Here is a 16,044-nt window from a genome sequence, read left to right as displayed (position 1 = left end):
TATTTTAGAGAAAGACCGGAATAGGCAGTTCCCTAGAACCGTACTTGAGAGTTTCCTACCTCATACGGCTCAAAAATTGCTATCTTAATTTCCCCTATCTTAACTGAATTCAATTTCTCAAAAATCAATCCAATTTCTTCTTGGGTTAAGCAGAAGAGGTTAATTACCTAAGTTTCAAACCCTAATTTTGATCAATAATCAGTTTGATCTTTTCTCCCACCTTCAGAAGAATGAAGCATAGATAGACCCAATGTGTCCTTGCTTGTTTCTAATAACCCAGTTAGCATATCTTTCCGAGTTTAGGGTTTCTTCCGGTAACCATACCTTAAGCTAGGTAGAAAGATCTTAAAACTTACATGGACACCTCATTTTGGAGTATAATGATGACAACGAAGTTTCAATTGATTCTAAGAATGTGGTCATGCACATCCTCACAACGGCATACTCCCTCTGTCACGTATTATTAGTCGTTTTAGACTATGAGCAAGTACGATAGAGATTCCATATATCTGGACTGAAGTTCTTTACAGATGTATAATACCACTTTGTCGAAATCCTTTTGAAATTTTTATGTCATGATCATACACTAAAATAAGGTGTCCATCCAAATTTTTAGAAATTTTTATGTCATGATCATACACTAAAATAAGGTAAATCATTAAGCTATATTGTACTAATTAAAAATCTGGCAAAAAAAGAACATGGAGAAATAAAAAAAGGAATAAACACAATAAATGTTGACAAAACCCAAAAATTGAAAAAACCCAAAAAAATTGGCTATCATCGGGTTCGAACCCGGGAGCTCGGGATCAAACTCAAAGGGCCATACCATTGTGCTACTCAAGTGGTTTCATTAGTTCTCGAGTGCAATCTTTGATAAACAGATCCCGCAATGCCAAAAAAAAAGACTGCAACCTCTCGCGCCTCAAGGCGCCAAAACAATTTCCCTCGTCCAAAAATTCGGCCAAAAACACCGGTATATTTACTCATTTTCCGCACTCGTCACCTCATCGGCCACTCGTTCTCTCTTCCCCCCATTTCTCCAACCCTATCCACCACCGCTGGGACACAACCGCCGTCGACGAGCTGCGTCCTCGCCCACGAGCTGCGTCCTCGCCGACATCAATCGCCGCATCCCCCTCTCTCTCATCGCCCCATGCACCTATCTCGCCCCATCCACCTCTTTCTCGCCTCAACCTAACCCTAACCACCATCGGATTGTGGGTCGCCGCCGCACTAGATCTGCTTCCCCATCGACTAGGGTTCACCGCACTAGGGTTGCTTCCCCTTTGACGACCACCGACGATGAGCACCTGGTCTACATCCGCAACCTAGCCACAACCGCAATGGTGGCAACAAGGGGGCAAGGTAGGAAGCGACCTGCAGAACAAGAACAAGGTAAGCAAAACTCTTCTATATTGATGAATTCTGTTGTACAATTCTATTGCCCTAGTATCTAGTTAGGGTTTGCTAACCATTCAGTCAAATTGTATTCTGAATCTTGGATCTGTAATCTATTTTGCACTTGTATTTGTCTAAAATAGAAGCAGCAGTGATGTTTTCTGAAAGCAATTGTAGTACAATTCTGAAAGTAGCTGTGACTCTTGACTTCAAATAGATTTTGGCGTGGTCTGTTTGACCATTTTAATGATTTGGATTTGGATGTAGCAGAGTGCATGCATGTGTGTTGATAGGAAAAGAGTAGTTCAGTACAAGCTATCTTCAAAATGTTCAGATAATTTAGAGTATTTGTGCTTCAGTACAAAAAAAGTTGTACCTCTTACCTCTGACCTATTACTTGTTGCCTGTAACCTATCACCTCTTATCCCTTAGCTCTTCAGCAGGCACTACTAGCTCCTACCTCTTATCTATCTAGCATCTAGTATTACTACCTCTTAGTACTTAGTTCACTCGTTTTTATTTTCTAATAGACACAATTTGCTTGTTTTTGTAAGAACCTCCAAAAACTGATTATGAGAGACGTCGGGATACACATGTGGCGAACAATTTAAAGAAGATGCAAGAATTCAGCCTGATAAATCTATCTACTGAATTTAATAACTCTGTATCACAATCTACATCAAAGAAGGGGGAAAAATCAGCAAACAAGAAAACAAATAGTGAAGATTCAGATTCATCGGAATATCTCCTTGAAGATGATGATCAAGGAGATAGTGATGATGATGACACTGAATCTGATGTGCAGCCACAACCCCTGGCAACTAAGGTGCTTCTTCTATCTTCAAAGTACTGGATGGGGAATATTTGTATTGCATTTGAATGTTTTTAATCTGTTCTTTAATATATGCCCTTGCTTTTAGATGCATCTTGTTTCTTGCATACCTGTTCTTTAATATATGGTCTTGCTTATTAATGCACATGACTTACTTGATTTTTTTCCATAGTATCCTACAGGGTATAGTTGGAAAGTCCTAGCTTCAAAGAAGAAGAAGATAGGTCCCACCATGGCGCCAGGAGTTAGGGCTAGTAAGAGAGTGAGGGCATCTCAAGGATCATAGGTGCAAACTCCTGAATCCCAAACAAGATCATCAAAAAGGCTTCAACCTTCAGCGAGAGATGGCCAGAATGTAGAGGATCCTACAGATGGTCATGATGAAATACCACCACAAAGGTCTTATACGGATGCAGAGGAAGGCAATGGAGCTGGTGGTCAGGACAATACAGCTGCAGAGGAAGTCAGTGGAGCTGGTGCTCAAGACAGTACAGGTGCTGATGAAGACAATGTAGCTGGAGAGAAAGACACTGAAGGCAAGTTATAGTTTCTTTGTCATTCAAATATGTCATCTGTTTTGCTTATCTACATGAAACTAAATCATTTTAATGCAAATTCTATTTTGTAGCTCCTGCACAACGAGCCCCAAGGAGACCCAGGCCACCCACCAAGGGAACACAGCTAGATAGGATGACAAAAGCTATGGGAAGGAGAATGCCCATAGCTGTTGCTGAAGGCAAAAGAAGGCCTCATGAACCTGTTCAAGCAGCCAAGTTTGCATCTGAGGCTAGTGTCATCATTCGGGATAAGGTTCCTATCCTACCTCATTGGAAAGAATACAAGAGAGACGATCAATATTACAAAAACTTTGTGGGAAAGCTCTCTGTAAGTGCATTACTGTTTCTATGGTTAACATGTATATCTGTTTAACCTGAATTGACTAACTAAATATGGAATTGTCATATGACTAGGGGCGCTTGGCCATTAACCCTGACGACAAGCCAACAGAGGAAGCTTGCACCGATATGCTGCGCTCTGGGGTGCGACAAATGCGTTATCGGCTCAAGAATAAATACTTCAATGGTGTACCTGCAAGTGAGATTAGGACAACTTCTCCAGTTGCATGCATGACTGATGAACAGTGGAAGGCACTAGTTGCAAAGTGGTCTGATCCAAAAAAACATGGTATGTGTATCTTCTCATATATTCTTTCTCATTCAGTTTCCAAAGGATCTTCTCATTTTAAACATATCATCTCATCAATCCTTCTTGCTATACCCAGGCCCTTCAATGAAAAGCAGTGTAACACATAAATATTTTTAAACATAAAGATTCCCTAAGCTCCTAAATTGGAGCAATTAGCATAATGTACTTGGGAAAAAAGGGTTGGTCATATATATCCTGCAAACAAAAAGGATTACAAATATGCCCTTAAATATCAGTCGATTCATCAAAGGATAGAATAACATATTCTAAAGGACAAAATCATGAACAGAACAATAGAAAGGCAGTTCATGGTGAGCATTTAGACAATCTGAGATGTACATTTCATAGAAGTTGTATAGGGGCATAAAAGAGTAGACAACTCTGTAGGAGTTAAAAAATTACCATCTTACTGTTTTTCAGATAAATAGGTATCTTGTCATATATTCTTTCTCAATCAGTTTTCAAAGGATCTTCTCATTTTAAACATATGATCTCATCTGACATGTTCATTATCTTGTAGGAATCAAGTGAAAAGAACAAGCAGAATCGCCGTAAAGTCAAGTATCATCAAGCTACGGGTTCTCGCAGCTATGTGGCACACTTACATGCATATGTAAGTAAAGAGTACCCTGTACATATTTGCACTAAACAACTTATTTTGCATTTCATCTGAGAAAACTTTGCTGTAATTGATTATCTATGAAACAGAAGAAGAAGAAAAACAATGCAGAACCAAGCACAGAACAAAATGAAGAACTTGATGCGGTGGAGGCCTTCAAGACCTGCCATACCAGCTCCAAACATGGTCTGACTGAACTAGCAAGAGAAGTAGTTGTAAGTCACGACATCTGTTTCGCTGTGCCAACAATTATTCATTAATTGGATAATATGTCTTGTTTCAAACATTTTGTATTCTGTCTTTTGCTCAAAACTGGTCATAATCCAATATAGCTAGACATACTTGCTAAATAATAATCCTATGTTGTTCACTTCTACTTGTATTCAGTTACTTGACAACAAATAAATGACTCATGATTGCATACCTATTTAGCATCAGTTTCTGTCAATGCAGCATAGGTTTTTATTTTTTAAAATACATCTTGTGTGATATTTGATTTCCTCCTCAAATTAATGCAATAAGTATCAACTAAAGATGGGTCATTGCTGTTTCAGTCAAATATGGAAGCTTTGAGGACAGATCCTGTTGCTGAAGGTGAGACATCAGTGTCCAGTGTGCAGGTTGTGTCCCAAGTGCTCTCCCAGAACAGCTCAAACCTTTTCCTGAAGAGTGTTGGCATCAAACCAGCGCCATCCTCCAAATCATCATCATCAAATGAAAGCGAGCTTCGAGAGCAACTAGCAGCTGAAGCTACGGCTGCTGTACAAGGTGAAATCGATGAACTCAGGAAGAGAAGTGAAGAAGCTGAGGAAAAGCTAGCGAGGACACAAAAGGAGATGGAGGAGTACAAGAAGCTGACAGAGATAAACAACAAGGCAATGGAGGAGAACAATGCGCTGCTCAAGCGTATCTTGGCCATCAACAATGCTTCTTCGACATGAGTGCTGCTCGTAGCTGCTGGTTCATTAAGCAAGGGGTCTGCTGGTGATTTTGTTTATGTAGTAACTTATGTTGCTGGTGGTTGGCAACTTTTTATTATTTTCTGTGACGTTAATGTAAACTAAGACGAAACTAGTAGTTCAAATGTGATGTCTAGTGAGTTATGTGAACCGAGTTTAGAATTGTTGATTAAGTTGTTGGTCATTGGAATACTGGATCTGTTAATTTATGGAAGCTTTTGGTCATTCCAGTATTATTTGCATTCTGTAATGAAATCAACATATGCACTTGTGATGAATTATCTGACCTTTCTGTGACGATTTGGTAATTGATTCTGTGACGAATTTCTATTTACTTCAGTGACGAAAATGAGAACCTATCACAGCAAGCCTTGTGGCCCAATAAAAAGTGGACACGTCACACCTGGACCATCCACATCACTAGCCACGTTAGCTGCCACGTGGTCAGACATGTCACCTGCAATGTGGACACGCCACGTGGACAAGACACGTCAGCTACCAGCGTGGCAGACGACGTCTGGCCATCTAACAGACGGCAAGTCATGACGAAAAGGGGGCTATATCAATGACGAAAATAGATCGTCATAGAAAGAATACACTTCTATGACGACAACCATTTCGTCATAGAACAAAAATACATCTATGACGCGCATTCTATGACGACGACCACTTCTATGATGATGAAAATACATCTATGACGAAAATATACGTTTCGTCACGGTAGGTAAAATATGACGCGCATTCAATGACGAGTACCATATCGCACAACTTCGTCATAAAATAATATATGTGACGATTTTGGAGTCTTCAGTGACGAAAGAAGAGCATCATTGATGTACACATCCCTAGTAGTGAAAATAGGCTTTACTCTTTTCACACCGTGTGCTTCAGTAGGAAGCCTGTTCGCTTGAACTACTTTTTAGCCAAGTCAACCGTTTTCAGCTTATTCTTCCTCATAGAATACTATTGAATCAGCCGAAACCAGCCGACTTAACGACCAGCCAAACAGCGCCTTGGTGATGAGCAGTGGCTCTCTGGTCGCGTCTTCGCCAGGCGCCGGTGCCTCGGAGTGGAGTTGCTTGAGTTCAGCCACCGTCCACGGCACCGGCAGTCCGGCGCTGCAGGTCCACAAGTGCGGAGCGTGGACCGTGGAGGGACAGGCCGTGGTGGTGGCGCCTTCTACGCGCGCGAATCCTTCGCCTTCTGCGCTGATTAGTCCAGGATATCCACGGGTCTCTAGACGAGCAACTAAGCGGGCGACTACGTTCTCCTCCGCCACGCCCTCCCAGCGAGGCCGGTGAGGTCGTCTCCTGCGTAGCTTGTGGGCGGACGGTTGTGTGGCGAAGGGAGAGGGATTCCACGGAGCTCGTCAGAGGGAGGGGAGCTCGATGCTGTAGTGGCTGAAGGTCCCCCACGCTGCCCTCGGGGGGTCTGGGCACCGACAGTCGGACCTCGGCGGAGTGCGGCGTCAGGAGGCGGAGGGCCGTTCATGGTGGAGTTAAGAGGGACCGCCAGCACGCAGAGTGATCCAATTGCTCCGGCATGGACATACCTACCCATATTCATTCATGAACGGTTTACATAATTGATAAATAATTACTAAGTGAAATGGTCGTAGCCTGGTAGGACTGAGCTTTAGCTACTTCACAATCTCTAGCGAAAAAATTACTAAGTGAAATGGTCGTAGCCTGGTAGGACTGAACTAGTGAACTTTAGCTACTTCGCAATCTCTTGATTCATCTTCGTCATTGGATGGAAACCTTGCATACTCGTCGTGGCCCCTGAGTCACGAGCATGCGAGTGGGACCCTTGCATGAGAGAGAGAGAGAGAGTGAATGTGGTAAAGACACGACAGTGAGATCAGGGACGGGTTTATTTGAGCAGCAACGACGGTGAACAGAAGAAAGCGGCGACAGCAAGCACTCATGGAGTCCTCATGTGGGCCATAGCCGCATGCTGCATGCACATCAGCACATCGCGGGTGGCCTGGCTTGGTTGGGGGCCACTGGCCACGACCACCGATCGCAGTTAGGTAGCGTTTAGTTTCCAAAATTTTTTAAGATTTTCTGTTACATCAAATCTTTAACGTATGCATAAAGTATTAAATATAAATAAAAAATAAAACTAATTACACAAACGAAATTTAAGAGACAAATCTTTTAAACCTAATTAGACTATGATTAAACACTAATTGCTAAATAACAACAAAAATGCTAAAGTATTATTTCCCAAAAAAATTCGCCAACTAAACAAGGCTCGAAGCATTAATTGTCAAATAACAACGAAAGTGCGGTACTACTTCTAATCGATTTCATGATTACGTATATAAATAATACATATCCGTACGCTCGGAGCACTACACCGTCTGCACAAATGCTCAAGGCTGGCTACGTGCAGTTCACTGAACCAGAACCAGGCGCCGCTGTCCACACTGGCAGTTGGTCTTTAAGTACGGAGCTGTGATCATTGTACTGGATTTGCACTGTAGCAGCTGGTCCATGCATGGCGCAACCGCCACCTAACCGTTTGTTTGGTTGTGGGATCAGTGGGTTGGAGTGGCTCCAACCCATGTTTTGGGGACGGTTCTTTGGCTCTAACCCTTGATTTGTTTGGTTGTGAGAATGGGTTTGATCCGTCTTCTGTTTAGTTGGAGGACTGAGATGGGGTCGGATCCATCCTATTTTCTGTTTGGTTGGATGGATTCAAACAGAACCTGCATATGGTCACCATTGCACTGAAATGGTGAGGTTACCCTCCTCAATTTATGCAACACATAGCAATATTTGTGCTCAACACATAGCAATATTTCATATGCTTGCACCATGCATCAAAGATCAGCACACAAAATAATATAACAGGCACATATAAAAGTCTTGGCCATATTACAAATAAAAGTCTTAGGCCATATCCATAGGCACATTACACACTAATATCAAGTCTGATGCTTGCACGATGCATCAAGTTCAAGCCTTACACAATATATAGCAAGTTCAAGGCTTCCACATAGCAAGACACAAGCTTTACTTAGACCACAAATATAAAGTTATATGTGGTACTAACAAAAGAACCATCCCATGACTACAACTTACCCTTACTGCCCAGGGTAGTTGTCAGCAATGTGCTTTGCAACCCAATTGAATTTATGTTCAAAAGGCAAGGAGTTGAAAGCTCTAGCTATGTGAGGATGTTGGACCAAGTAGGAATGGTAGAAGGATAAGTGAGTCGAATTGAAACTACCACTCATAGCCATCAAGTTGTCATACAAATCATCCGGCACATCATTGTCAGGTTTCCCCACTTCCTTTATCGCCTTGGCTAACTTGGTACTTCCCCATTTAATTGCAGCAACCAATGGATCTTGGTCAGTCATGGCCCTCTTCTTGCCCTTGTCCCTCTTCTTAGGATTGGTGGCCTTGGTAGCCGATGAAGTTGCCGCATTGTTGTCTTCATTTGCATTCCTATCACTCTGTACCTCCATCCTCTGCACCTCATTGTCCCAGTCATCTGTACTGTCTTCCTGTGTACCTAGAGGCACACCCGAGTCCTTTGCAAACTTGCCTGTAGCCATGGTACTTCCAAATATTGTGTGCATCTCCTCAAAGTGTTGAATAGGCTTGTTTAGAAAATCAGCATCAGACTTGTGATCCTGCAATATATGTACAATTTTAGCAACTACTATTATGTGACAACTAATAATTCAGCAACTATTATTAGATTATTATATGTGAGAACTAATAATTCAGCAAATACCTTAATATGATTGTTATAGTGCTCATCATCAAGAGTTATAGTGAAGGTATCTTCATCCCAACCAGCAGCACTCAAACCACGAAGGTCACATATTTTACGAAACTTCTTTTGCCATGTCTTAAGGTGATTCTTAACCTGCTCACCACTGCGCACAATGCCAAATTTCTCTTGAAGAGCCTTTGCACACCCATTGTAGTGAACCATCTTGAAGGTGGATGAAGTCTTGGTGCCATTAACCACTAAATTGGCAAGGTATTCGAGCATGTAGGCTGACAAAGTTGAAGTCCAAGTAGCATGTCCACCAGTCCCTGCACTACCCTCTGCTTCCATTCCCCTACAAAATAAACAATGCAATATATGTCCTCAAATAATAATGCCAACAAAGTAGCAAACAAAGTAGCAAACAACGTGGCAATCAAATATCTGTAGAAATATGTCCTCAAATACAATTGCAGCCCTCAAGTACAATTATTACATTGTCCAAGAAAAAAAATACAACACATATTACATTGACCGATACTAGTTTCCATGGCTTTGACGATCTACCCACATTTGGGCAGCCAGGCCTTCCCTAAAAGCTAGCATAATGGCATTCTCACTTGCTGTCCCAGCATATGTGGTGTGCTGGGTGTCCTCATCGTTGTCACTTGGTATATTGAATTCATCACTCCCATCTTCAATCACCCAATTATGAATGATGCAGCAAGCAACAACAATATCAACTTGAGTTTCATAAGGAAAAAAGGAGAGGCATCATTAAGTACTTTGAATCTCCTTTTTAGTGCTCCAAATGCTTGCTCTACTATGATTCTCAATGAGCAGTGCCTACGGTTGAACAATTCCTTCTCATTTTGCACCGGATTCCTCCCCCATTTATTCAAGTGGTATCGTACACCCCGAAAAGGGGGTAAAAATCCTAGTTTGGCTCCATATCCAGCATCAACTAGGTAATATTTACCTAACATATGATGCATAGTTAGGTTACATCTCAATGATCCATTAATTTTGATGAACAAATTTATGGACAAGACATAGGTTCTTGTATTACCTTGTGGCACACGAAGGCCACCCTCACGTGTTAAAGCATCACGTAAAACTAGTGCGTCATGTGCTGTCCCCTCCCATCCGGCCAACACATAGGTAAACTTTTGGTCAAAATCTACGGCTGCCAGTACATTTTGAGTACAATGCTTGTATCTACCACGAAAAGCATGCTGCATTTCCTTTGGAATAGTGGCTCTTATATGTGTACCATCAAGTGCTCCTATACAATCCTACGTGATGTTCAAAGAAGTCAAGATTAGGTCAATTAGGTTTGTCAAAAAATAAACTTAGAATATGACATAAGGTTGAGCTTCACACCTTAAAGTATGGATACCACCTTGGGTCTCCTTCAATTTTAGCTGGAGTGTCCAATGAAGGGGGCCTAATATAATCATCTCGTAGCTCACCAATAGCATGAAGTACTTTGTTAAAATAACGACTGACCGTTTCTCCGGATCTACCAAAATTGGTTGCAATTACTTTATTCCTAACATTGTGCCCCACAGTATGCAAAAACATTGCCACTTGCTCCTCAACACACATATGAATGGTATCTTCAAGTAAACCACGATCTCTAAACAACTTACAAAACCTAAAGAAACGTGCTTTGTTCATTCTCAGCATGTTTACACAAGTTGTGTCATCCTTCCAGATTTTGTCATTGAGGTATTCCATTCTCTTCCTATCCCTTTCATATATTGGTGCATAAGTAATCCCTTCCCTTCTTGCAACTCGTTTTCTTTTCCTAGACCGAACAACAATTGCCATGACACACAACAACCAATGTGCAGCAGCAGCAAAAACAAATGCCTTAAGCCTGTTATTCATCTACATACAGCAGCACAATCAAGCACAGCAGCACAATCAATATAGATCAGGTAGGTAAAAGCAAATATTCAGAAAGCAGACCCCATCCAATTCCATACAAGAGGTAACATGGTCTTAAAATTCATGTAGTTTGGTTCAAAGTTACTTACAATTTAAGTCTGAGCATAATATACTACTGAAAGACCATCCATAGTTTGTTTCTATTCATAGGAAAAGGGTGCTCCTAACCATCTAGGCGTTGTACGCAAACGGCGGCCCCGCTGGCCGATCAGCGGGCGGGGGGTCAAGGAGGGGGGGACGCCCCCTCGCGGGTTTCAGGGTAGCGCCCTGAAACCTCTCGGCATTTCATCAATCGCATCAATGAAGTCGCTATGAAAAAATAACAACAGAACAAGACTAAACCAGTACTCACCTGCAGGGATCCGGGGCGGAGATGCGGAGCCGGTCCGGGGCAGAGGGCGGCGCTGGTCCGGGGCAGAGGCCGGCGGGCGGCCGGCTCCTCGGGCGGACCTGGAGGCGGGCGGGGCGGCTCCTCGGGCGGACCTGGAGGCGGGCGGGGCGGCTCCTCGAGCGCGGCGGACCAGGCGGGGCCGGCGCTGGGCGAGGCCGGCGCTGCGCGACCCTGGCGGAGATGCGGGGCTCGACGCTGGGCGGCGGCGGTCTGATGGAGCGGTCGAGTGGAGGGGAGGTGAAGGGATAAGGTTTGGGGGAGGTGAAGGGATAAGGTTTGGAGTTACTGCAGCGCACGTGAATTTCTCAACCCGAGCGGAGCGGCTCCGTCCACCAGATTTCAACGGAGCAACCGAACCCACATATTGAAGGAATATTCTCCTGGGGTCGAACCCAACCCATCCCAAACCTCCATCCAAACAACCAGAAAATGGGTCGAACCCATTCGGGTTGGCTCCAGCACTCCAACCAAACAGACGGTAACAGACCATTACTGTAGCACTTTCAGGTCACGGACCAAGGTAATGTTTGGATTAGTAAGTGAAAAGGTCACAGCCTGGTAGGACTAAACTAGTGAACTTTAGCTACTTCACAATCTCTTGATTCATCTTTGTCATTGGATGGAAACCGGAGCCTGAATTCACATGATTTCAAACACAGTGGAAGCCAAATGAAATCAAGAAATATAATTTACATGTGCTCTCTTCCCTAATAAACAACTAATACCGTCTCCATTTTATCATGGTGCCTCTCAGTTGCAAATTAGAAGTACACTCTGGCGTGCTTTCATAGCGAATGGCTGGGCTTATCAGTATGGTTAATGCGCCTGGTACGTGGGAGGAGTAATCATGCCACTGCAAATTGTACAGCCTTTTTTAATCAATCAATCTCAAACTTAAATATATAAAAAATACTAATATTCAAGATATCTAATCATATAATATGTTTATATATTTGTTTTTAGAGTAAACCTATCCGCGAACGTGCCTGACCACATATTTAATTAAATTAAGAGAAGGTAACGTGCGACCGCATACACGCCCAAACAAGTACAATATTTAAACGACGCGAGTATAAAGTTTTACTCAACAACCAAGAAGGACCTACCGTAAAAAAACAATAAACTGTGCATCAGAACCTAGCAAACAATGAGCACGGGCATCCATATTTGTCACACGCACTAATGCCAGTATTAGTGTTGCGCTAGCCTGTAAAAAAAAACTTGCAATCTCTTGTGCCCTCCACGCACTAATGCCAGGAATATTTGTCACACAGGTATTTTATCGTGTTGGACGACGTCTGGAATGAGGACGGTGACAAGTGGGAAAAGCTAAAAGTCAGCCTTAAGGATTTTGGGAACGGTTGTGCCGTATTGACAACAACTCGCAAGCAAGGAGTTGCAAAAAACTAATGGGTACAGTTGAAGCCCATGATATTGCACTTCTGGATGACGAACTCATAAAGAAAATTATTGAGACTAAAGCATTCGGTTCGCAAGAGAATAGGCCAACTAAGCTACCAGTGGCCTTGATTGATGGTGTTGTCCGGAGATGTGCTGGATCTCCCTTGGCTGCGAATGCACTAGGATCTGTGCTACGTGGCAAGGCAAGTCCAAGACAATGGAAGGCTGTCATAAGCAAAAGCATCGCCCATAACAAGGAAGATAAAATCTTGCCTATTCTCAAGCTCAGTTATGATGACCTGCCATCACACATGAAGCAGTGCTTTGCTTTATGTGCTCAGTCTTCACCGAGAATTATATGGCTACATGCGAGCAGCTCGGTACTAAGTACGACCTGGAGAAGCTTCACTAGACCTCTAGGGAGTCCCTACGTAACTTCATCAGGCGCTTCTCGGAGACAAGGAACTCCGTCCCCAACATCAGCGACGCTGAGGCCATCGCTGCATTTACCAAGGGGCTCCAGCACGAACAGCTCCGCGAAAAGCTATACCGCAAGAGGCCCACGACCATCGGCGAGCTGATACAAATTGCAAACAGCTACGCTGACGCCGAGGAAGCCGAACGGGCTGCCAGCCCTGATCGCCACCAACGCCGCGATGATGATCGCCACGAGGAGAGGCGCTACGTCGATGGCGACCGTCGCCGTGATGATAGTGACCGCCTCCATGATGATCGTGAGCATCGCCAAGACGACCGCGAGCACTGGTGTGATGACCACCCTGATAGCTCGAGAGGAAGACAAGGCCACCGCCGCCGGCCTGACAACTCCGTCAACGCCGCTAACACCCATGCTAAGCGCACCTACGACGTTGACTACGCCAAGCTCATGGACAGTCCGTGTCCTATCCACAAGGATGCCAAGCACATCATGGGAGAGCGCAGAGGCCTAAAGAAAGCGTTCCGCGGTGAACCAGCAAAAAGGCCACGGCGTAACGACAACGAGACCGAAGACGGCCAAGATGGAGATCGAGACAAGAGCAAGGGTCCTGTCTACTAGGACGCCACCAAGACCATCGCCACTATCTTCGATGGGAGAGCTATCACCAAGGACAAGCGCGAGCAAAAGCTTGTAGCCCGATGTATCATGTTGGTCGCTACATACGACGGCCCCATTACTGATCCCAAGTACCTCGACTGGTCAGAGCACCCGATCACCTTCTCTAGGGCCGACCAGTGGTTGGACATCCCATATCCAGGGCATTTCCCGCTCGTCCTAGATCCCAACATCAAGGACGTGCGCTTTCAGAAGGTCCTCATCGACGGTGGGAGCGCCCTCAACATTCTATTCGCCCTCAAATTATCGTCCTGTGTATTCGGTGATCGAGCCATCAATTGCTTAGATCCGCTTCGTGAACGGGTGCGAGATCCTGAGCTAGAGCCGTCAGATGAGCTCCCGCTGGACGAATTGTCACCAGACGACGACTCACTTGACATCTATTCAAGCGAGTTACATACAAAAACCCAAAAACCAAAAATAGTAAAGAAGCGAAAGGAGCAAAATGCTAAAATAGTACAAGTGCACAAAGGGAAGTAAAAGCGAACAAGAAGCGAAAATTAACCTGTGAGGAATTCTGCAAAGAGTGGATCCCCGGCGAATGCGAGCAAGCAACCAACTGAGCGAAAAGCCGAAAAGCAAAAGTTTGGTTCTCGAATGGGGGCTAGGGGAAAAACAAGCGCGCACGGCTCTCCTGACTCAGGGGAGGGCTTATATAGGCGCCCGCCGCGCGGCGCAAGCCTCGAGGAACCGGCGCGACAGTTCGCATAACCACCGCGGCGGTTCGACTTCCAAGAAATAGTAACCTTAGCACGAGAACCGAAAAAACAGAAAATGGTCGCCTAAAAAACATGCTCGGTTACCTTATGCCACATTGGTACGCCCACCGTTGCGGATCTCCGCCCTTCGCCGGGGACGGCATCCGAGCCCCATGGCGCATCGCTCTTTTAATAACGTAAGGCATCCACACGGAGATCAAAAGCCTCTTCGCGCGATGCTGAGGGGCTAATGTTGGGGGCAGGGCTGGCCTTTGGGCACCCCAGCCGGGTCTCGGACGTCGCCCTACTTTCGTGGGTAAAGGCGCGCCTAGCATTTCGCTTGGGCGAAATGGCAAAACATATAAGCAGTAGGGCAAGACTGCCGCGGGGAAAGGCGCGCCCAACATTTTGCTTGGGCGAAATGGCAAAACGTATAAGTGGAAGGCCAAGACTACCGTGAGGAAAGGCGCACCTAGCGTTTCGCTCGGGCGAAATGACAAGACATAAGCAGAAGGGCAAGACTTTGCACCGTGGGGCTTTCAGCCAAAGTAGGACGACAGTGGATTCAATAGCACCCTTTCGCCAATGTCGCCCGTGATCCGCGGTCGGCCCGGTCATTTCGCTTAGGCGAATGGGGCGGCGACGCCGTCAGGCGGGGAACGGTCTTCTCGCCTCGACGAAAGGAATAGCTCGGCCCGGAAAAGCTCGGTCGGTGGTGTTGCATCGACTAGGGCTATTCGCCTAGGCGAATAGTCCTTGGTGACCCATTTAATTGTTTTGCAGGTTTCGCTGGAGGAGTAGCCAACCGTCTTCACGGTGCCGGCGGCTTCGGTTCACCGGGGCCTGCACGGTCTCCCGGGAAGCGACATGAAGCAGGGCCGGTCGAGACCGGCGTTACCTAAGGCAGGCGGCAACTCCGAATGGCGGGCAAGCATATGGCGTCGGGGAATATTCTCCGAATGTGTAGTAGTTGGAAGGGCATTCTTATCCGGAGAAAAGCCTACGGGCGTGTATAAATAACCCTTGTCGGGGGAGTGTAAAGAGGAGGAAAACAAGATCAATGAAATTGTCCATTTTTTTTGAATACGTTTTCCCTTCACTTCATTTCACATCTGACATCGCTCGCGCGACAACTTTGTGTTCGAAGGCTAGGACCTTGAACAACAAAAGGAAACCACAGTACTCTACTAAAACAAAGATGAAAAGAAAAGGACTGAATATCGAGGTCTGCATACTCTACCGATCACTCGAAGGTCTGCACACCCATTCTACATGCTCTTTTGTCAGTGAAGTATAATTGATGTATAACCATGCATAATTATGCCACTTGAGTACAGTGACATCGTAGATTCCGTTATCAATATCGAAGGTGTCTCTTACAAAATGAAGTGGAGAGACAAAAGAGAAGCTGCTAGACAAAAAAAAGTAGAATGACTTCTTTATGGAGAAGCATGTGAACCTGGACGCCATGAGCAGTAACCCGCCATGGTCATGAGCAGTAACCATCAACCTTTAGATACTTGTCCACACATGCACGACCTCGTTGGCTACAGCTGGCAGCAAACATAATTGTCCTTGCACACAGACGTCTCAGCGGTCAGCCTGTTCGCTGCGGCTTATCGTAAATTTTCAGTCGGAACAGTATTTTTTTCGCACATAAATCAGCCAGCAGTACTTTTTCACGAACCAACAATGATATGAACCAGCCAACCGAACAGGCTAGGTGTTTCTACGAGTGATG

The 16,044-nt window shown here is 44.8% G+C and overlaps 1 protein-coding gene and 2 pseudogenes across 1 annotated transcript; 1 reads left to right on the top strand and 2 right to left on the bottom strand.

Annotated features, from left to right (window-relative positions):
- The first annotated feature begins 1,346 nt into the window (after window positions 1–1,346).
- On the top strand, window positions 1,347–5,250 carry LOC136456036 (uncharacterized; annotated as a pseudogene).
- Window positions 5,251–7,889: 2,639 nt separating this feature from the next.
- LOC136456038 (uncharacterized) lies at window positions 7,890–14,457 on the bottom strand. The gene is made up of 3 exons (XM_066455803.1): window positions 14,409–14,457; window positions 8,768–9,101; window positions 7,890–8,663 (listed from the first exon to the last, which is right to left on the bottom strand). The coding sequence occupies exons 2-3, from the start codon at window positions 9,095–9,097 to the stop codon at window positions 8,109–8,111; spliced, it is 885 nt and encodes a 294-aa protein (XP_066311900.1). The 5' UTR covers window positions 9,098–9,101; window positions 14,409–14,457; the 3' UTR covers window positions 7,890–8,108.
- Window positions 9,199–14,220, bottom strand: LOC136456037 (protein ALP1-like; annotated as a pseudogene).
- Window positions 14,458–16,044: the final 1,587 nt, after the last annotated feature.

Source organism: Miscanthus floridulus, chromosome 6, assembly GCF_019320115.1.
Source record: "Miscanthus floridulus cultivar M001 chromosome 6, ASM1932011v1, whole genome shotgun sequence".
In the NCBI taxonomy this organism is placed as follows: domain Eukaryota; kingdom Viridiplantae; phylum Streptophyta; class Magnoliopsida; order Poales; family Poaceae; genus Miscanthus; species Miscanthus floridulus.
The sequence above is the reverse complement of the archived record's forward strand: the minus strand, read 5'-3'. Positions and strand labels throughout refer to the sequence as shown.

What these genes read in the sequence shown, in the direction of transcription:
- LOC136456038 (XM_066455803.1), bottom strand. Translation starts at nt 9,097, where the DNA reads ATGGAAGCAGAGGGTAGTGCAGGGACTGGTGGACATGCTACTTGGACT. An exon ending in ACTATAACAATCATATTAAG is followed by an intron (nt 8,664 to 8,767) that starts GTATTTGCTGAA and finishes CATATATTGCAG; the next exon opens with GATCACAAGTCTGATGCTGA.